At 55.9% G+C, this 20,729-nt stretch overlaps 2 protein-coding genes across 2 annotated transcripts in view; both read right to left on the bottom strand.

The window, feature by feature from the left end:
* The window catches only part of CASQ1 (calsequestrin 1), a 29,062-nt gene extending 28,557 nt beyond the window's left edge, over window positions 1–505 (bottom strand). The window contains exon 1 of the mRNA XM_074981138.1: window positions 208–505. Within this exon, the coding sequence (XP_074837239.1) occupies window positions 208–447 (240 nt within the window). The 5' untranslated portion in view covers window positions 448–505. The remainder of the gene's footprint in view (window positions 1–207) is intronic.
* Window positions 506–19,563: 19,058 nt separating this feature from the next.
* The window catches only part of LOC142003865 (sodium/potassium-transporting ATPase subunit alpha-2), a 28,098-nt gene continuing 26,932 nt past the window's right edge, over window positions 19,564–20,729 (bottom strand). Inside the window, exon 23 of the mRNA XM_074981201.1 lies at window positions 19,564–20,473. Within this exon, the coding sequence (XP_074837302.1) occupies window positions 20,445–20,473 (29 nt within the window). The 3' untranslated portion in view covers window positions 19,564–20,444. The remainder of the gene's footprint in view (window positions 20,474–20,729) is intronic.

Here is a 20,729-nt window from a genome sequence, read left to right as displayed (position 1 = left end):
GTAGTTATAATTTTCCTTTTGAAAAAAGGGGTGCTTTACAAAAAAAACTTGAGAAACATTGCTGGACAGGCTTGGCTCATGCATGTATGGCTCAGAGTTTGATCCAGCTGTGGACCAAAGATGCTGGGTCTATTTGAAAACAGCTTTAGCATCGAAACACTTCTTTCCTTCCTTCTTTCTCCCTGCCCCATCCCGCCCCGCCATTACCTCTAAGGTCAGCTCCTCCAGCTCAAACTGCTTCTGCGAGGCCTTGTCATCCCCCACAGGCTCGTGGTAGAGCAGAGCCAGCACATTGTACTTCTTCAGCACCGCCTTGTAGTTCTTGATGTTGACATCGACGACACGATCAACGCCATCGTACTCGGGGAAATCCAGTCCCTCCTCGGCCCGTGCCCCGGGGCTCGCCGCAGCCAGCAGTGCCAGCAGCACCAGCCCGCACCACTTCATCCCGAGGTGGGGCAGGTCTGGTGGAGAATGAACGATGCTCTGGGCCCTGGTTCCTGGGAGGGAACGGTCGTCTTTACTGCCCCCTCCCCCTGCAACAAAAAAAACCAACCTAGCCCCAAGTTCCCCTCCTCTCTCCTTCTTTCCCTCCTGTCCTGGCCCCTGGCTTCCCTGGCCCGCTCTTGAGTCCTCTTTATGGCGGGGGGTGGGCAGGACACTCCGGTGGGAGGCTGCCTTGGGGCTCGGCTGGCACAGACTGGTGGCGTCCAGGAGGGCAGCACGGAGGCGGTCCTGGCTGCGTTGAGGGCCACAGAGGCTCAAAAGCAAAGAAGAAAAGAGAGAGGCAGGGCATAAAAAAGGCTTGTGGGGGGAGGACCCGAGGGGCGGAGGGCTGCTCTGGCCCCACCACCAGCAGCCCACCCCTGCACTCCCTGACTATATATGTATATGGCAGATGTATAGCCTTATATACGGGCTATGGCTTCATGCTGCCATGTCTACCCCAGCCCCCATCTCCCCCCACCCCCCTCCAACCAAGACCCACTGAAATGCAGCAAAAAAAAGGGGGGATGGATAGAGTTTCTCCTTTTGATCATTCTCTCTCTCTGCTCCTCCCTTCTCCCAACCCCCTTTCCTCCTCCGGTCAAACTTGATGGCATCTTGATCACCATATTAAGAAAGGAAAAAGGAGACAGGATCGGGGTGGGGGGGGGAGGGAAGAAGGGGAGGCTAAAAATAAGATGAGATGAGTCGGAGGTAAATGAAGATGGGCTTGTGCGGATGGCGGGTAATTAGAGAGAGCAGCAGGCCGGGGTGGGGGGAGAGAGAGCAGGGAGAAAATGCTGCATGGCCAGTCTGAAGGATCTTTGGGGTTCTTGAGTGACGTGAGGGAGGCGGCGGAGGGTGGGGTGGATGTGTGGGGTGGGGATTGAGCTCCGATCACCTCGGTTCCTTGTCTCCAGCGCCCATATCCTCTCTGGGGTAACAGACACTGAGCTTTCGCTGCCAGGTTTCCAGGCCACGGGCTCCGGACAGCCCTGGAAAGCGAGTCTGTCCATTCAAAAGCCTGCACACGTTCAAACAACCGCGCCAGCTTCTGGATTGATTGCAGCGGCCATGTGGGATGAGCCGAGGGAGAGCTCAGAGCCTTCTCAATGGCAGCCGGTGCTAGCTAGGATCTGTATGGAAAGGAAGTCAGGCCACTAATGGGCCCACCTGCCTCGCCCAGTGGGGAGCGCTGTGGGAAGTGGGGCAGACACTGGCTGTAGGGGAACTCCTGGCTGTTCCAGCCTCAGCTTCTCCCAGCAGGAGGCACTAGGGACAGGAGGACTGGCTGCCAAGGGAGACCTCTGGGTACAAACGCCTTCTACACATGGGATTTAAGCATTCAACACTGTTCTGAAAGCCAATTTTGCACATTAAAAAAATGTTGTTTTACCTGGAAAGATCCCAGCAATCCTGATCCCTCAGCAGGCTTAAATGCTCACAATATCAGTCGTCAGATACCATGGGATGGCACAGGTGCAGGCAGGTCAGTGCTGGGAGCCACGAGGGTCTGGAGCATGCTCAGTGAGCTTGGAATCATTGATTTCAGCTGCCAGACTCTAACAAAGCTCTACTGAGCCTGGGCAAGCACAGATTTTGCCAGAGGCTCATTGTTTGGCCACATGTTGGCAGATTTCCACCCAAACAGAAAATATTACATCCCTGACCATGACCACGCCCCCCTGCCAAATTGCAAACAACAATTCCAAAAAATGGAGGTGCTGGAGCTTTTCAAAGACACGGTTGTGGGGATTTTTTAAACTGGCCGAAACAATGGATTTTCCCCTCAACTCGTTCTCAGAAAGGGCTGAACCATTTTAGCTGAAATGTGTCCAAAAATCCAGTGTGAGGGAGCTACCAGGTATGAGAAATTTCCGCACAAATTGTTAAAGTCTGGAACAGTTTCTAGCAACTGGAAAGAAAGGATCTCATAATGGTAATTGCAGGGCAACCTTAACTATAGCTGTTAGTTCCATACAAAACACTTTGTTAAAACAGCATTGTGAAGGCAAGCTCTCTAAAGTTAGGGAATGCCAGTTTTACCATTAATTACCTTAACTCCAACCTTACTTATGTTAATTTACCTTAATTCTGCCCCCTTGCAGGTCCATCACTGAACAAGGGTCTGTGGGAATAAGGAGTATGTAACAGTGTAAATAATGATTGTATATTAATGCATCAGGGCTGAATTAACATTGTGCAGCTGGCCATAAATACGTCCTTTCCTAACTGTGGAGTGCTCAACTTCACCATCTACGTCACGTTCTTTTAAGGGGGAAGTGGAGTGGTGGTGGGGGGGGGTTGTTTTTTTAATGTAATTCTCTCAGGTTTTTAAAGCAAAATCAAATTCAGTTCTCCCATAATGCACCAGGATTTGAGCCCCAGTCAGCTAGCACTTGACTCTCACACTAAGGATCAGCTTTATCAGAATAAGTGTCAGCTAGACACAGGGGAAGGCTATTTTCCCAGGGGAAGTATGGACCCCTGGGGACGGATGCTTGGGCCAAGTGGGCAAGCCTGACTCAGCTCTCTTGCTCCTACCTGACACCCCTGGAGTAGGGAACTGGGGGTGGGGAGAACCACAGCCTGGCTTTCTCCTTCCTGAGTCTCACCACAGCTGCTCTGGAAGCTTCTAGGTGCTCCCAGTACAGTGGTGGCTGCTGCTGCTGGGGGCTCCCCAGAAGCCCAGCCTTACTGGGTTGCTTCTCAGTTGTTATTTTGGCTGCTCCTCACATTTCCTGGAGTAAAACAAGTGAAGGGGAATGGTCATTTCTAGCAGGTTATCTTTCAGCAAATGCCTGACCCGATGTCATGGGGCAAAGAAAAGGCACTTCCCTCACCCTAAGTCCTGTTTCCGGCCAGATATCGAAGGCCTGCTGCAAAAAGAGAGGTGTGGGAGTGTCTCAACCCCCCACCCCTCTGCCCCTGCCCCCAGAAGATTGCAACTGGCCTTATCGTGGAAAGTGTGAGCTACCTAACTAGACAGGTCAGGACGAGCTCTCCATATACTATCACAGGGGTAGAGCCCAAGGCTTGTCCACACTTCCCATTACAAGACCTTGCTCTCGGAGGCCTGCAGTGTTGCCAAACTGTAACTGATTAGGCCAAATTTTTCCCTACACCCGCAGGGAGGTGGATGGCCCGTGCTGTGGGGGTGTAGGACCGCTGCCTACACCCACAGGGAGATGGATGGGCTGTGCTGTGGGGGTGTAGGACCACTGCCTACAGGGAGATGGATGGGGTGTGCTGTGGGGGTGTAGGACCACTGCCTACACCCACAGGGAGATGGATGGGCAGTTCGGTGTTGTCCGTAGGGCCACCACCTCCCTTAAAGCAAACTGCTTCCCATTTCCCAGTCCTGAGACCTGGGGGTCTGATGCGCAGAGGTGCCAAGCGCTCCCAGCTGCGACAGAAGCTGGAGGACGCCGTGCTTTGAGTGTATAAAGAGCAGTAGAATGATAAGCACACTGAAGAAGTCAGCCCTGGACAGCCAAAATTGAGCCCTCAAAGTCGTGGGTGGCTTGGATCTTAATTTCTCTCAGCGTTCAGTCACCATGTGCACCGTGGGGAAGAGCAGACCCCCGCTCCTCACGGGCGTGTGGTGACTCTCCAATCGGCAATGTCTGCGAGGTGCAATGTTGAGCAAGCTGCAGCAAAACACCGGCGGAAATGAGTGAGTCTGGATTCAGAGCAGGGTTGGGGCGGTCTGCAGAGTGCACACGGCACAGAGGAGGCAGAACCGATGACTGACCAGCGAGCCTTCAATGAGCACCATTCATGCAGCATGCAGCCCCTGGCAGGGCTTCTGTGGCAAAAATAGCAGGTGATTCTGTGATGAACAACTACAGCACAATGCGGCTGCACGAGGGGCTGCATTAAGGTCACACAAGGCACTTTCATGAATTTTCTAACTTTGGAGCACTTCACTTTGCCACCCGGAAGTTCTTTTAGCACAGGCCGTTTTGGGTGAAATACGTTATAGTCGGTGGGTGTCTCTGGGATGACCCGGGTAAAACAAGATTGACTCCTCCTCTTAAAATGGCCACTGGGATTCTGTGCACAGAATCACTGAACACTGGAACTGGAAGGGACCTCGAGAGGTCATCGAGTCCAGTCCCTGCCCTCACAGCGGGAACCAGCACTGTCAAGACCATCCCTGATAGGTGTGTGTCTAACCTGCTGTTAAATATCTCCAGAGAAGGAGATTCCACATCCTCCCTGGGCAACTGATTCCAGTGTTTAACCACCCTGACAGTTTGGAAGTTTTTCCTAATGTCCAGTCTTAACCTCCCTTGCTGCAATTTAAGCCCGTTGCTCCTTGTTCCATCCTTAGAGGCCAATGAGACCAATCTGTGGCTCCAAATCTGCTGACCCACGTTGGACGCAGGACCCTCCGGCACAGCCAGGAGACACAGACAACCTCTGAAGGTCTATTGGGTGGACGCACCCAGGAGCTTTCAATGCTTCTCTCAAATCTCCAGTCCCATCTGGTCCAGCGAAGGGCCTGTCACAAAGTGGGGGGGTCACCAGGTCCTGTACCCCACCTGCAGTCAGACATGACTCTCACTCAGCAGGGAGAGCGGAAGGTTTATTAGGCGACAGGGACACAGCGTAGAACACGCTTGTCAGCAGAGAAACCAGCAGCCGTCAGTACAACCTATCTTGGGGAGAGGGGCCCAGAGGGGGTCCTCGAGCTGGGGCCATCCTCCCTCTCCCTCATGTCGGCTGAGAGACACTCCCCCTCAACTGCCAAGTTCCAATTCAAACCAGCTAGGCCCCTCCTCCGGTCTTTGTCCTATTTCCCGGGGAAGAAAGGTGTCACCTGGTTGCCTAGGTTACAGATGGCAGGAGGCCCATTGTGTACCCGCAAAGTCATCACAATGCAACACCCATCACCAACTATGTGTTGATGCTGTGCCTAAGGAAACTGAGGCACATACCTCAGGTTACTTCAGGACAGTAGGAAAACACATGCAACCTAAGCAGGGGAATAAAATCCTCATGCCCCACTTTGGCACAGGTCCCAGAGCTCCACCGACTTCAGCGGGCCTTGTACCAGCCCTGGCCCTCCCAGGAGCAGGCCTGACCCACGGGGATCACAGAGGCTCCAGAATTCTCCCGGGGCTTGTAGTGGGGTGCCGCCCCCCGGGAGGATGCTATGAGCTGGTTCAGATGCTAAGCTGGCCTCAACCAGGGCAGCTGTGCTGAAGGCAGCAGGGTGACCCCAGTCTTGCAGCTGGCCCAGCATGGGAGCAAAACTGCAGATGGGAGGTAGAAATCCCAGTCCTCAGTTCCCCTGTTCTAACCACTGGCACCAGCTCCCCTCCATTCCCATGACAGTGCTTCGACTGTCCTCAGGCTGGGCAGCTTGCAGCTGGCCAGGGAGGTTTCTTGGACTCTCCTGGCCCTTGGATAAGCTCCGGGGAGTCAGTGGGAATGGGCTTTGCTTCTGAGGAGGTCAGCACATGCCAAGGGGAAGGAGTAACCTGATCGCCCTGCAGCTTAGCTGGGGATCAGCATGCTGAGAAGGACTGCAGGGGCGAAGGAAGAGCTCCCACTTGTTCCCTGGCTGGTACACGGCTCTGTTTCCCATCAGCACGGGGGCGATCAGATCTGAGTCCCTGCATGGGCCTGGTGCCCCCTTCAGCAGAGGGAGCTGGATCGGCTTGAAGGTGGGAACCCCACTCTTACATATCAGCGTCATGGATTCACCCTGGCTGGGGCGGCAGGAAAACATCTGCCGTGTGCTTTGAGATCCTGACCTGAGAGATCCTGCTAGGGCAGAGACCTGCCTTTCCTCTGGGTCTGCTGCTGCAGCACTGGGCATTGGGCAATAAGCTAAGCAGGCTAAGGGCTGTCATGGGCTGTAGCTGCAAGACAACAGGTGATAGAGACGCTACAGGCAGTGGGTGCTGCTCCAGGGGGCTGCTTTTCCAACTCAGCGCTGACTCGGTGCCCCGGGGGTTGGCAAGGTGTAGGGCCGTGTGGCCATCTTCCAGATGAGCCAGGAGTGTGAGATCCGGCCTCACAGTGTTCTGTGAAGACCCCACAGTTCATTTCCCAAAGGTTAAGGCTGTTAATGCTATCATCCTGGCCAAACTCCACCTCCAACACCCTGGTTGTTGGACTCAGTATTCTCCCAAATCAGTGTGCTGTTAAACAGCTGCTGTGCTGCACCCCAGAAGTGGCTGCATTTCAGTGCTTGTCTAAGACATGCTGATGTTACATTGGCCCAGGGCAGAGGGCTGGAGGCTGCTGTGGGAATCACTGAGGAGTGCTAGAGTCATTGTGTCTGGGGTGGGTAGGATCTGAAGAGGGTTCCAAGAGCTTCCCCCAGAGGAAAAGGGCCTGAAGCTGCCTCACCCCTGCCCCCACTTCCCTGTGGCGTGCCGAGGGGCTGGTGGCTGGTTGGGAAGCAGGGCTCACCTGCGTCTCCCCCGTGATGCCTCTGCCCTCTGGCTGGAGGCGTGGGGCGATGCTGAGCTACCATCCCAGCCTCAGAGCCTGTGCGGTGCATGGGATGGGCGGCGGCCCAGCCCTGACAGCCCAGCTGGCGATGCCGCCCTGCTGGCCGCATCCCCACAGCAGCAGCAGCAGCAACAGCCGCAGCCAAGGGAGAGGCCATAAATCACAGGCCTAATGCAGGAGCTTGGCTGAGCTGCAGCCACCCACCACATGGCATGTCATGTGACAGCTGGGCCACCCATGGGACGGACACCTCTGGGGTCACGTGGGAAGCAGCTGGCCCTCCCCAGGACCCCAGGGCACCCTCCTGCTGAGCTGCAAGCAGACGGTTAAGGAGTCACACCAGGGGGCCGGGGGGCGCCCTAGCAGTTTGACCAGGAATCAGGACTCCTGGGGTCTGTTTCCAGGAAGGAGGATCCAGCGGTAGAGTGAGGCAGGGGGTCAGGGTGTCACACTTACAAAGTTCTATTCAAGAGGGACGGGGCCCCACCGGTCCATCCGCGGCTTTGCCCCACAGCGAAGGTGAACTTGCCCCCGTGAAGCGAGAACCAGAGCCAGGCTTGGGGGCTCAGCCCCACTCCTCAGCAGCAGTCTGTGCCTCCTATGACCAGCCTGGATGGCACAGGTGCCAGGCACGGAAGCTGCGCTATGTGCTGGCAGCGCTGCCCCATTCCTCGCAGGCGTCTCAAGGGCCTGCCCTTGCCTCCTCCCTGGGACAGAGCGGAGACGGACGGGCAGTGTCAGCCGCATGGCCCAGCGGGGAACGGTCTCCGTTTGAGGAAGATATGTGCCTCCAGGAGCGGAGCGCCTGCTCTCCAGCCGACTCTGCGCTGTAGGAGCGGTTAGAGGAGCAAGGGGTGCCTGGGAGCAGAGTGGGGTCTAGTAGGGAGAACAGGGGGAAGGGCTGGGTGTCAGGACTCCTGGGTTCTGCCTCAAGCTCTGCCACTGAGTCCTGGGGTTTTGCTAGGAACAGGTGACTGGGAGGGGAAGTCTCTTCAACTCCCTGGCAGGGGCTGTGCTACCCACTCCCTCTGCCAAGCTAGTGGGCAGTATTCATGGATATGAGGGTGAGGGCCAGGCTGGCAAGGGCATCATTGCAGGGGGTTAGGAGGTGGAAACCCCACCGCCACCAGCGCAAGAGCCCTGCCACGGCAGGACACTGGCTCCTGCCTCCCATCTACCCGGGAGTGTGAGGAATGTAGGACACTTTCGTTACGCACCTCTGGCTCTGCTGTTTCTTGGAGGCTCCCCCCACCCTGCCTGTCCCCCAGTCGCTCTGATTGAAAAGCTACTTCAGTCTTCTCCAGCCCCCTCCGGGCTGGCTATTCTTTGCTCTATCCCCCAGTAGTGCTTCACTCTATGGCGCCAAAGAGTGGCCACCTGCTGGCATCTTCCCCTGCCGTCAAGAAACAAATGTGCTGTCACACCACAAACAGTGCCTACATTACACTTAAAATATTCTTGTGTTTTCCAACTCTCCAATTTGGTGGGGAGGGTGACGATACCCAGGGTGGGGCATCTATTCTTCCATTTCGTTCCACTTTACACTGGGCTGAGAGCCAGTTCCCTTTGCAGTGGGCTGGGTCAGGTTTCCAGGTAGGGCCCAGACTGTTACACTCAAATGCTGATTCCTCGGCAGAATGGCAAATGCACTTTTGAATTTAAGGACTTTTCCCCAGAGGACTTTTCCTGCTGGTTACTGGGCAGAAACGGCAAATCCTTGCTCTAAACAGCCAGCCATTTTATAGCCGTGTGTCTCCTGTACTACACGTCTTTTCCAGCTGGGATGTAATCTTACCTCCTGTTTACTTACTAATATTTCTGAGGGTAGCAGAGTCTCTCAAACTTGAGTACCTTCAGTGAAGGTTCTGGAGGTGATGTTTATACTCTCGAATCCTCCTTCCCATCCTTTGTACGTATTCATAATAAGGTGTGAAACTAGCACATTTCTCAGTGTGCTGTTAAACAGCTGCTGTGCTGCACCCCAGAAGTGGCTGCATTTCAGTGCTTGTCTAAGCCATGCTGAATCACTGAAGAGTACTAGAGTCATTGTGTCTGGGGCGGGTAGGGTCTGAAGAGGGGTTCAGGAGCTTCCCCCAGAGGAAAGGGACCTGAAGCTGTCTCATCCCTGCCCCCACTTCCCCACTTCCCTGTGGAGTGCTGAGGGGCACTGTCACAACTTATCCCCCTGCTTGGGGGGGCTGCTGTGATAAAACAGCACCGGTAAGAAATTTAAGTGTTGGATGGAGCACAGAGGTATGGGGAGTGTGTGGGGAGGGTTTCAGGGCAGGAGGTTGGGGTTGGGGGAGGGGTTCAGGAGGCAGAGAGTTGGGGTGCAGAGGGCGGGGTTCAGAGGCAGAGTGTTGGGGTGCAGGGGAAGGGGCTCAGGAGGAGGATGGGGTGTGGGGGGAGGGGTTCAGGAGACAGGGGTTGGGGTGTGGGGCACTGTTCCCTCGCCGATTGTTCATCCGTGACTGGAGTGACTTTTGCCTTGTGCGCCGACACTGAGGTCAGGGGTGTTTGTTCAGATGTGTGCTGCCACGGCACCGCACCTGCCAGTCACTAACAGCGGTGTTTTTAAAGCAGGTGTGTGCGCACCCGACCCAGAGGGAAGGGCGAGCCCAGCTCCCCTGCTCACACGCTGGGAAAGGGGGAGCTCAGCCCCCCACCCCACATACACACACCAGCAAGGTCAAGAGGGGAACTGACCCTGGTCCAGCCCTTCAAGAGTGGCTGGGATCTCCTGGCTCCTTGGAACAGCTGTGCAGAAGAGCTCACTGGGGCTGGAGCCCTGTTGTGCCTCTCTGCCACTCTGCCACCTTGGCAGGGAGCCTGAGGGCCAACAGCCCTGAATCCCGCCTCTTCTGCCCTTAGCTCCGCCCCCTCTACCTTCAGCCCTGCCCCCTCTGCCCTCAGCCCCGCCCCTTCTTCTCTCAGCCCCACCCCTTCTGCCCTCAGCCCCACCCCCTCTTCCTTCAGCCCTGCCCCCTCTCCCTCAGCCCCGCCCCTTCTTCTCTCAGCCCCACCCCTTCTGCCCTCAGCCCCACCCCCTCTTCCCTCAGCCCTGCCCCTTTCAGAGCCGAGTCTTCTCCCACCTTGCCCTGTGGCCCAGCATGGCTGTCAGCCCCACTGCCCCCCCCACCCCAAACCTGAGCTGAAAGGGAAAGGAGGGTCAGTGCCCGTTTGGGTTCAATGGAGGGTCCTGGGCAGAGCCAGGGCCTGTGAGGGGGCCACTGTTGCCCTCCAGGGGGAAGGTCCTGGGACCTGCTGCACTTGGGCAGGTTGTGCAGTCCCAGCCCATCTCACCCTGATGTGCCCTGGGAGTTCTGCTCTGCTGGACAACCTATGGGGTACGGTGTGAAATGGTGGGGTGGGGGGGAGCAGGCGCAGCCCCACCAGGGAGGAGGAGGTGTCTGGAGGGAGAAATGGGCTGTTGTAACCGAACCACTGCTGGCGGTCTCGTTCTGTCCGTAGGAAACGTCCGTTGGCACTGGCTCCGCGAATGCTTTGGGTGTGGCCTGTTGCCAAAGTAGATAAATACCTAGGAGAGCTGATGCTCCCCTGGAAGGCCTCTGTGCACCCCCAGAGGTACATGTGCCCCTCGCTGAGTACCATTGGCCTCACGCTGCGAGGGGAATTTAATCTCCATCTCTAAGGCGCCTTCGCAGGGAGAAAGCAGCAGGTCCCAAGGGGCATTTTGATCTATCAGAAACAAGCAGAACACGCACCAGTGGCTGGAGGCCGAAGCCAAATTCCAGTTGTAAATTAGGTCAAACTGTCGAATAAGGAGAGTGGTTAATGAGGGCAACATACGTCGACCCCCCCCCCCCACACCCTCCCCCCCCCGAGTGCAGCCTCTCCCCCAGCTCCACAGGAGTTTCTAATCAAGACGTCCTGCCTGTCTCCCTACGCCAGCAGCAGGGCTGGGGACTGTCTCACTATCACCCCAGTCTGTCAAGTGACCGATAAGGGAGGATGCAGCCCTGAACCTGACCCCAGCCCCGCTCCCCACCCTTGGCAGGCTGGTGGCAGTCTTGGTGTGGCCCACTCAGAGCTCGCCTCTCTGCTCTGTGCCAAGGAGCCGGCTGGCTGCCTGGCGGAGGCTCCCAGGTGCCTCAGTGGCAGGGAAACATTGGCTGAGCATGGAGCATGATCTCCCTGCCCCCCACCGGAGGCTTTTAGGGGCCACAGGCCTGGTTCAAGTGGGACTCACAGCTGTGACCTCCAGGTCCCCACTCCACTGACTCTGGGCTGGACTGCCCTGGGCTGGGATCCTCCCCAGCCACCTGGGATAGCCCGGTTCGGCCCCCCAAGGAATGCCCACATGAAGCTGGCCGGGCGTGACCCTGAAGGGAGTGCTAGGTGCTCGGGGTGCAGTCCTGCAGGGAACAGGGCAGGGGAGAAAAGGGGGTGCAGTGCTTTGGCTGGGGCAGGCAGGAAATAGGGGCTGCGGTGTGCTAGGGAGCAGTGTGGGAACTCGCTGGGAAGCCGTGTGCAGCAGGGAGAGGTGTGGGTGGTCCATTGGGGGCACTGTGCAGGGTGAGATCTTTGAAGGGGGTGCCCACATCTTAAATGGCTTCCTCTGCAGCCCTGGGGCTGTTCTGGGAGCTGCTGTTGGGCTCAGTGTAGGGGTGCAGGAGGCCAGGCTGGGGGGTCTGATGATGTCCCTCACCTCTGGGGAGTGGTGAAGATGAGGCCCCGATGCGGCACAGATGACGTCAGTGCTGCTCAGGTCTCGTTCGTGGTCACCTCGTGGTTTAGCTCTGGGGCCCCGTGGAACAGCCTGGTCCAGGCGCGGCTCCTCCAGGATTCGCAAGTGGCCCGTGTTTCGGATGCATGGCAACAGGGTGTCCCACGTGACTTTACCCTGCAGATGGTACACGTCTTTGAAATGCTGGCCCCGGTTTCGAATGACCCTGAGTCTGGGCCTCCTTATTTTTAACCCTGCTGGATATTTAAACCCCCGACACCCTGCAAGTGAAACCCAAGTGGTGCCCAGAAGCTCTCAGCCTCCTTTGGAGCCCTCCCCCCACCAGCCGCCACCTTGCCTTCCTTGCTCTAGGACTCTCTATTTTGGGTTTGCTGGAGTCAGCAGCCCTCAGTCTGCTGGGCTGGAATGCTGGGAGGGGAAGGAACCAGAGCCAAGCACCTTGTCCACTGAGGCGGGGCGGGAGTGGCCGGGGGGCGGGAAGGCTGCATAGCTCCCCACCCAAGTGGGAGAATTTCGTTCCATTCTGCAGGTCTCAGCCCCAGCTGGAGGCAGAAGCCGGAGGTCTGTCGACAGCTCTTCTGGCACCTTGCAGCCTGGAAATAGAACCCAGGAGTCCTGCCTCCCCGCCCCCTCCTGCCTCAAGAACTCACTTCACACCCAGAACCAGAATCCAGGCATCCTGGCACCCGGCCCTCTGCAATAGCCATTAAGCACAGCTGCTTCTCCTGAGCCAGCCATGACCTCACTCCTCAGGCACCTCATTATTTTAGCATGAATCTCTCTCTCTCTGTCTCTCTCTCTCTCACACACACACAGAGAGTGGAGCAGGAGCAATGCAGTAGGCTCAGGAGATGGTGGCATCACCCTCTCTCTTCCAGCTCCATGGAGTTTCTAATCCAGACACCCTGCCTAGCTCCATCCCCTTTCCCCCAGCAGCAGGGCTTGGGACTGTGTCACTATCATGCCAGTCTGTAAAGTGACCAATAAGGAAGGATGCAGCCCCAAACGTGACCCCAGCCCCTCTCCCCACCCTCAGCTGGCTGGTGGCAGTCTTCAGCTACGTCTATGCTACCAGACAAATGTGATTTTTATTAAATTTGATTTTATAACACTGGGTTTTATACATTTGATTTGGCAGATCCTCACTTCCCACAAAGTCGAGTTAGCACTGCCACACCAGAGTGGCCAAACCTTGACTGTCGCAGCAGTGGATTGTGGGACCCTATCCCACAGTTCCCTCAGCCCCACATTCTGTGCTCTCCCCGCCATCATTGCTGCATCCCCACCGCCGGCCATGCTCACCCTGCTGCCTGGTTCCCAGGTCCCCGCAGCTTGGGGGAGCTGGGAACCTGACCGTGCTCCTGAGCCTGGCTCGTGGGAGCTGGCAGCCAGGAGCTGTGCTGGTCAGTTTCCCGGCCCCTGCCCTGTGGTGGGCAGCCAGGATCCAGGTGCAGCAGCACCCATCACACCAAGCTAATGAATTCGACTCAAAGGCATGACGCTTCCACACCAGCCTTCATCTGAACTGTTACATTCAAACGTGACACTATATCCACCTGGTTCTAACCATATTATGATGTTAGTGCTCCCTAAATGGAGCTACTGGCATTTACAGTGAAGACAGTCACATGGTACAATCGAGCTGACTGCCTTAAATTTGAATTTATCCCATCGTGTAGATGTAGCCTCTGTGTGGCCCGCTCGGAGCTCGCCCCTCTGCTCTGTGCCAAGGAGCCAGCTGGCTGCCTGGCGGAGCCGTCCCAGGTGCCTCTGTGGCAGGGAAACATTGGCTGAGTCTGGACCATGTTCTCCCTGCTCTCCACCCGGGGCATTTGGGGGCCACAGGCCTGATTCAAGTGGGAGTCACAGCTGTGACCTCCAGGTCCCCACCCTACTGACTCTGGGCTGGCCTGCCCTGGGCTGGGATCCTCCTCAACCACCTGGGATAGCACAGTTTGGCCCCCAAGGAATGCCCATATAAAGCTGGCTGGGCGTGACCCTTAAGGGGGTGCTAGGTGCTCGGGGTGCAGTATTGCAGGGAACAGGGCAGGGGAGAAGAGGGGTTGCAGTGCTTTAGGCTGGGGCAGGCAGGAAATAGGGGCTTCAGTGTGCCAGGGAGCAGTGTGGGAACTCACAGGGTAGCCGTGTGCAGCAGGGAGTGGTGTGGGTGGTCCATTGGGGGCATTGTGCAGGTTCAGATCTTTGGAGGGGTGTTGTGGAGCTGGGGGTCAGTGCTGCAGTAGGGGTACAGCAGTGCAGGGAGCCGGGTAGGACATGGTGGGGGCATTGAGCTGCAGGAGTGAGGTGAGGGCTCAGCAGGGGGATGCAGTGGTGCAGGGAGTGAGGCAGGGGCTTAACAGGGGCACAGTGCTGCAGTGAGTGAAGTGGGGGCTCAGCAGGGGATGCAGTGGTGCAGGGAGTGAGGCAGGGGCACAGTGCTGCAGTGAGTGAAGTGGGGGCTCAGCAGGGGATGCAGTGGTGCAGGGAGTGAGGCAGGGGCACAGTGCTGCAGTGAGTGAAGTGGGGGCTCAGCAGGGGATGCAGTGGTGCAGGGAGTGAGGCAGGGGCTCAATAGGGGTCACTATGTTGCAGAGAGCAGAGCAGGAGCTCAGTACAGGGTGCTGGGGTTCAGAGGAGGCGCTCCCAGGGGGCACTGTTCACTCTTTAGGGCTTGTCCGCACCAAATGGGAGATGGGCGCTCCAGAGATTGATCTCCGGGGGTTGATTTAGCAATACTAATAGGGCCACATTCAACTGACTCTCTACCACTGACCCTGGTACTCCAGGGGGCCGTGAGGAGGAAGGGAAACCGATAGGAGAGTTTCTTCTGTTGATCTCCCACTGTGGGACACCAAAGAAATTCGGCTTAAGGTGCGCTGACTCCAGCTGCACTAGTCACATAGCCGGAGTTGTGTATCTTAAGTTAATTTGCTCCCTAAATGTAGACCTGTCCTTTCTGGCCTCCTGGGGAAGCAAAGCCGGTCACAGCAGGGCCCTGGGACAAGGTGGGAGGAGGTCCGGCTTCCTGCTGCTGGAAGGGGTGGGGCCAAGCACAAATGGGGTGGGGCCAGTGGCAGAAGGGGGGGCACTAGGGGTGGGACCAGGGGAGGAAGGGGCAGGCCTGAGGGCAGTCATCCCTGGGTCCCTCCCCGCCATGCTCCCTCAGAGCTGCCCCTTTGAAATGCCAGGCGCAGGGGCAATTGCCTCAACCCCCAATTGGTGGTCCTGCACATGTGATCCTTTCTAGGTCTGCCAGATTGCTGTCAGGGGCATGGCTGGAATGCCATGCTAGGCTGTATCAGTGGCTCCTGGGGGTACTCAGAGCTCTTCCAGAGGGGACATTCGCTCAGTGCATCTCAACCATTTTTTAGGAATAAAAACTTGACTTATTTTATGTTCATTTTTCAGTGGGTACACGCAGCAGCACAGGGCCCTGATCCTGTGTGGGGCCACTCGGCAGTGCTACGGTGCAGATCATATCGCCCTCTGGGCTGCTCCGGGGAGACCAGGCCCCCAGTAGGTAGGCACATGAGCCCGTCGCAGGGCTGATTCCTCTCCAAGGGCGACGCTGCTCAACTCACGCACCTGCCATCACCGCCTGTTCAGACGGACGTGGCTGTTTCCACTGGCTCCGCCACTGGCCTGAGCAACTTGTCCTATGTGCTGGCACTGCCTGAGCACCAGTGACAGGTGTCAATTGATCACCGCCACTGTCATGATTAACAGGCACCCCCTCTGCAGCGCTCCTGGGATTTGCAGACCCTGCCAGAGCCTCGAATGCCCTACAGCTCTGGGCAGGGCAACTCGAGAGAAGGGAAGGCCAGGTGCTGCCCGGTGACTGCCTGTGGACAGGTGGCGTAGTGCAAGCCCCAAACCTCTTGCTGGCGGGAGCACTGGTCTTTAAGGCAAGCTATGCCTGGGCTCTATTTATAAGCCTGTGGCTGCAGCCCAACAGCTGCCCTTCTTTTAATCTGTGAGAAATGCCTGGGCCCTGGCAGCAGGCGCGCTGGGTTTCAGCTCTTTCTGCTGACCCAGAGGCTTAGTTTTAAATAGCCAGCCCAGCTCTTCTTACCTGCAGCAGCGCTCAGGCTGTGGCATCACCAGCTGGCCAGCAGGGGGCGCCACTGCCGGGGGGATGGATGGTGTGGGGGGTGCAGGGCAAAGCGGGGGGTTGTGCCGCAGAACCTGAGAGGCAGCCAGTTCCCCATGTTCACACCTCATGGCAAGCAGGGACAGGCGTGCTCCTGGGGGGCAGGGTGGGGGATGCTGCTTGGAGAATGCAGGAACAGAGGGGTTGTGTGGGAAAGGGAGCCACATCCCTAACTCTTATCTCCCATCCCCTCCACCCCTTCCCTCTGCCTCCATCTCCCCACCAGCCCTCCCCTCCTTTCCCAACCCAATGCCCCCTCCACCCTCTCCAGGCTGCCAGCCTCATCACCCACCCACCAGCGCTCACCCTACCCGAAGTGTACCACTCCATCAGCTTCACCCCCATGCCAGCTCCCACCAGCTTTCACCCCACCAGCCCTCCCCCGCTGCCTTCACCCAGAACCCGCACCTGGGGGAGAGGTACACTTTATTAGGGCTTGAGGTCCCGGAGGGCCAGGCACTCTTTGTGGAAGGAAGTGCATGTTACAAGCCTGTATTGGGCCTTTAAAATTTATACCCCCCACCTCTTCTCCCCCTTCTGTGCCTGCCCCCCTCCCATCTATGCTCCATTCCTATCTCCCTGCTGGCCCCTGCGTCCCAACACTCCACCCCCTCCACTTCCACCTCCTCTCTGAAGTGCCTGTACCTCCACACACTGCAGCCCTCCCTCCCACCTCTGTCCCCCCAGTGCCCCACCATCCCCCTCTCCAGTGATTGCTGAACATCCACCAAAGAGCCCAGCTCAGGCCCTTGGCTGGGGCCTAGAGGCATATGATAGGTGGGACTGGCAGGGGGATGTGAGGGGGCCCTAGCCCCTGTGCTCCCTCCATTGCCAGGAGAAAGTTACACATGGTGCTCACCTGCCAGCCACTAACACCCATGAGCAGCTCATGGTGCCTCTTGCTGTGATGTGCTGGGGAGGGGAGACAGTGCCCCCTCCGTGTTGTATTAGAACGTTCTGAAGTGAACCATATTCCCCCAGACTGGGCAGAACAATAAGAGAACTTATGATGAACACCTCTGGGGTGGAACAGTGGGCTCTGTCTCCAGGCCAGATCTGGCACAGATGATCATGTCATGGTGTCAAGAGTAAACTAAGAACAAAAAATAAAAAAGCAGCAAAAATGGCTGCAAGAAGTCCTCATTCCACTGCTTTCCAATGTCCCAGAGAACATCCGCTGTTATAAACCTTCCCAACGGACAGACGAAAAACAATACTGGGCAAGATTTTGCATTGCTACTAAGCTGCAACAAGGAACTGGAGATATATGTACATATCTCATAGAGCTGGAAGGGACCTTGAGAGGTCATCACGTCCAGTCCCCTGCCCTCATAGCAGGTCTAAACACCATGCCTGATAGATTTGTTTTTAAATCTATTTGCCCCAGACTCCTAAATGGTCTCCTCAAGGACTGAACGCACACCTGGGTTTATGAAGCCAATGCTCAAACCAGATATCTTTAATGTAGCATCTGGGGAAGCAGACTTCAATGAAAACACTCAGAAATGAAAAGGTTCTGGCTATCTCTGATGCATACATTATACCTCAGAAAAACGTGGTTTACGAAAGAGCATATTTCCACCAGAAAATTCAAGGACCGGGGAAAATGTTGAATGTTTCGTAAGGGCTCTGCAGACACTGACTGTCATTTTGGCAACGCTGAACACAGGTTTTCAGCAAAAGGTTGATCATTGGCTTAATGTAAAAAAATGTTTCACGGCAGCTACAAATGAAGAGATTTAACTGTAGCCACACCTATTCAGGTACCAAAACAGCCTGAGCTGATGAGACAGCTAAACCAAGAGCAATTCGCTAAACCTGAAAAACAAGAAACTAACTTAGAACCTGTTAACACATGCAGAGTGAGTGCTAAGTCATTCTCCTAAAACACCTGCTGGAAGAATTCCAGCCTCCGTCCACAACATAGGGAAAAATCATATCCCAGATGACGACATACGTCCAACCATAGGCAACTAGTGTAACAAATGCATGAAATACGGACGTGCTGCAGCTCTTTGCCACGTCAAAGCAGTCAGGGAGTAACGTCATATTACAGACCATCAAGAGTCTGCTTTGGGGATCTAGCACAGTCACCACAGCAGTTCCCTACAACCACTGTCCACCTCTCCCAGCTCTGAAGTCTAGCCCAGATGAGCTCTGGTGGGATTCTGAACCGCAGGGGCCAGTTCACTACAGAAACAATTTAACTTTGATCCTATCAAAGCATCAAAGGCTGGCAAACTTCTGTAGCAGACTTGGTGTGAGAAAGGTGGACAATTCAAGGGACTATTTTGTGAACTTGAACCTTCAGAAAGGTGATCCAGTGCAAATTACCCAGCGAGACAAAGCAGAACCATACAGCGTACACGCCCCTGGGAGGGCTCCTAGCCCCTTGCTTCATAAAGTGGAAATGGAGTTAGAGAATGGTGCTAGCAGACACAATTGAGGAAATCTCTGAGGCTGTCTACACAGCAGCCTTATTGCAAAATTAGCTATTCTGGAAGAGTTTATTTTGAACTCACACTGCTACACACAAAGGCTGTGTCTGCCCTACAGTCCCCTTTTGAAAGAGGAATGCGAGTGAGGCAAATCAAAAATGCAAATGAAGCACTGATGTAGGTATCTGGCACTTCATTTGCATAATCACATTTTCAAAAGTCTTTTGAAAGAAGAAACAAGCAGTGTAAAACCCTGTTTTCGAAAGCACACTTCTTCAGATTTTTTTCTTCAGATTTTTAAAAAAATTTTATTCAGATTTTTTGAGCATAAGCTTTCATGGGCAAAGACGCACTTCATCAGATGCTGAGCACCCCTTTGAAATGTGTGTGTAGCAGTATTATTTCAAAATAAGCTCTTCTGGAATAGCTTATTTCAAAATAAGGCCACTGTGTAGACACAGCCTTACAGAAAAAGAATTCAGGGCTTAGCTGAGATGTGATCGAGACCAAGAGTGGAGACTTCCGTAGAAATTATCACCAACTAGTGTGTGCTCCTCAGAAGGAAGAATCCACAGTGGGAACCCTACAGGTGGCAGACTTGGAATTCCAGCCAAACTGGGTGTAACTAGTGGCCAGCCAGATGACTAAGCGGTTATGTTTGAGTCATGTTGTTACGAAACCAGCATGGTTCTAAGACACTCAACCACCTGATCTGTACTGAACTCCAGAGACAGCACGGCTGCGTAGGGAGTGAAACGTTGGTTAAGGAGGAGGGTATCAGAGGGGGAGCCTTGTATCTGCAAAAAACACAAATCATCCTGCGGCACCTCATAGACTAAACAGATATTCAGATGAAGTAGGTCTGGCCCACAAAAGCTCATCACCAAATAAATCATTGTGTTCGTCTTTGAAGTGCTGCATTTCCGCTGCTTTGTTTTGTTGGAGTCCAGACTAACACAGATATTTTGGAGCATAAGTCTGCATGGGCAAAGACCCGCTTTGGCAGATGCACGAGTGGTCTTGGCCCATGAAAGCTGATGCTCCAAAATGTCTGTGTTAGTCTGTAAGGTGCCACAGGACGACTTGTTTTTAAGAACAAGTGATGGAACATTAAACTGTGTCACATAGTTCAGCGGCTGGGTGGCGCTATGTCTACAACACTATATTTAAACAGGCCTGGGTGAGACCCAGGCCAGGATGCTAAGCACAGCTCTGAGTGAACAGCAACCACATCAGACGTCAAGTTGCATGTTCTGAGCCCTGCTCCCCAGGCAGGCTGGGAGCTACACTGAAGGAAGGCCGAGGCAGGAAGGGGTTAAATTATTTTTATTGCACATCTTCAAAATAGGAAGCGCCTACTTTTGGGGGCTTCACTGCCCCTCCACCCTCAGCCCAGAAGAGTGACCAGACCCCCTGGACTCTCCCTCCCCCACTTGGGGCATCCCCTGCCCTCAGCCAGAACAGTGACCAGACCCTCCCTTCATGGTGGCAACCTGTCCTTCTGCAGCCTATGTGGGGAGCTGGGGGTCTACTCTCAGCCTTGGGGAACCCTTGCAGGCCAGGCCTAGGGTAGGGCTCCCACCTTTTCAAATAGCATAGGCAGGAACCCCTCCCCGCTCTATGCTCCTACCCCCTACCCTTTCAGGGCTCATCCTCCCAGGGGCTGGGGTGCTCTGCATCCTCCCTGCAGGGGCTTTGGGTGCCCCCACCAGAGTCACACTCCTCCATTCTCTGGCCAAGGGCTGCTGGCTCCCCAGAGCCTGTCTGGGACCCCCCCGTGCAGAGCCATGACACAGTCCTTGGTTCAGCCCAGCCCCACCAGAGCCTGTTCAGCTCCCCTCTGTCCCATAGGGCCTTGCAGGGTTTGTGTGTCTAGACCAACCCTTCTCCCCACCATCCCCTCCCCATCTGGAATTTGGCAGGGACCCTTCAGGCTCAGGCCTGCCCCACTTACCTCCCAGCTTAGCTAGCGTGTGCCCCGGGGCAGGGGTCGGGGGTCTCCTGCCCTCCTCCCAGCAGGGTTAGTGCCTACACATTAGATCTACACAGGACAGTGTGTGCTGCTGGCCCCCCCTACCCGCTACCCCCTTAAGCACTAAGGTTTGCGGTGATGTCGGGTGGCCTCGGCGGAGCCACGCTCTCCCCAGCGTGACATGGAGAGAGGATCCACCTGGCCCGCCCAGGCAAGGGCTCAGTAATACGTCTCCTTCTCCACCCAGCCTGGGCAAGGAAAGGAGAGAGGCTGGTCAGTGGGAGCAGCGGAGGGGGTTGGGCTCCCCGTTTTCAGGGGGAGCCGCATGGGGAGGGGGAGGTGGCGTCTATTCACTGCATGGTGCCGACTCCCTCCGGAACAGGGTGGCAGGAGCTGAGCCGACAGCTCATGGACTCCGGCGCCCTCCACCAGGAAACGGGGGAGCCCTATGGCAGAGCACGTGTGGGGGTGGGAGAAGGGGGCACTGTGCAGCTTGGGGGGGGG

This window comes from Carettochelys insculpta, chromosome 30 (assembly GCF_033958435.1).
Source record: "Carettochelys insculpta isolate YL-2023 chromosome 30, ASM3395843v1, whole genome shotgun sequence".
Lineage (NCBI taxonomy): Eukaryota > Metazoa > Chordata > Testudines > Carettochelyidae > Carettochelys > Carettochelys insculpta.
Note: the sequence above shows the minus strand (reverse complement) of the source record. Positions and strands in the feature narration are given on the sequence as shown.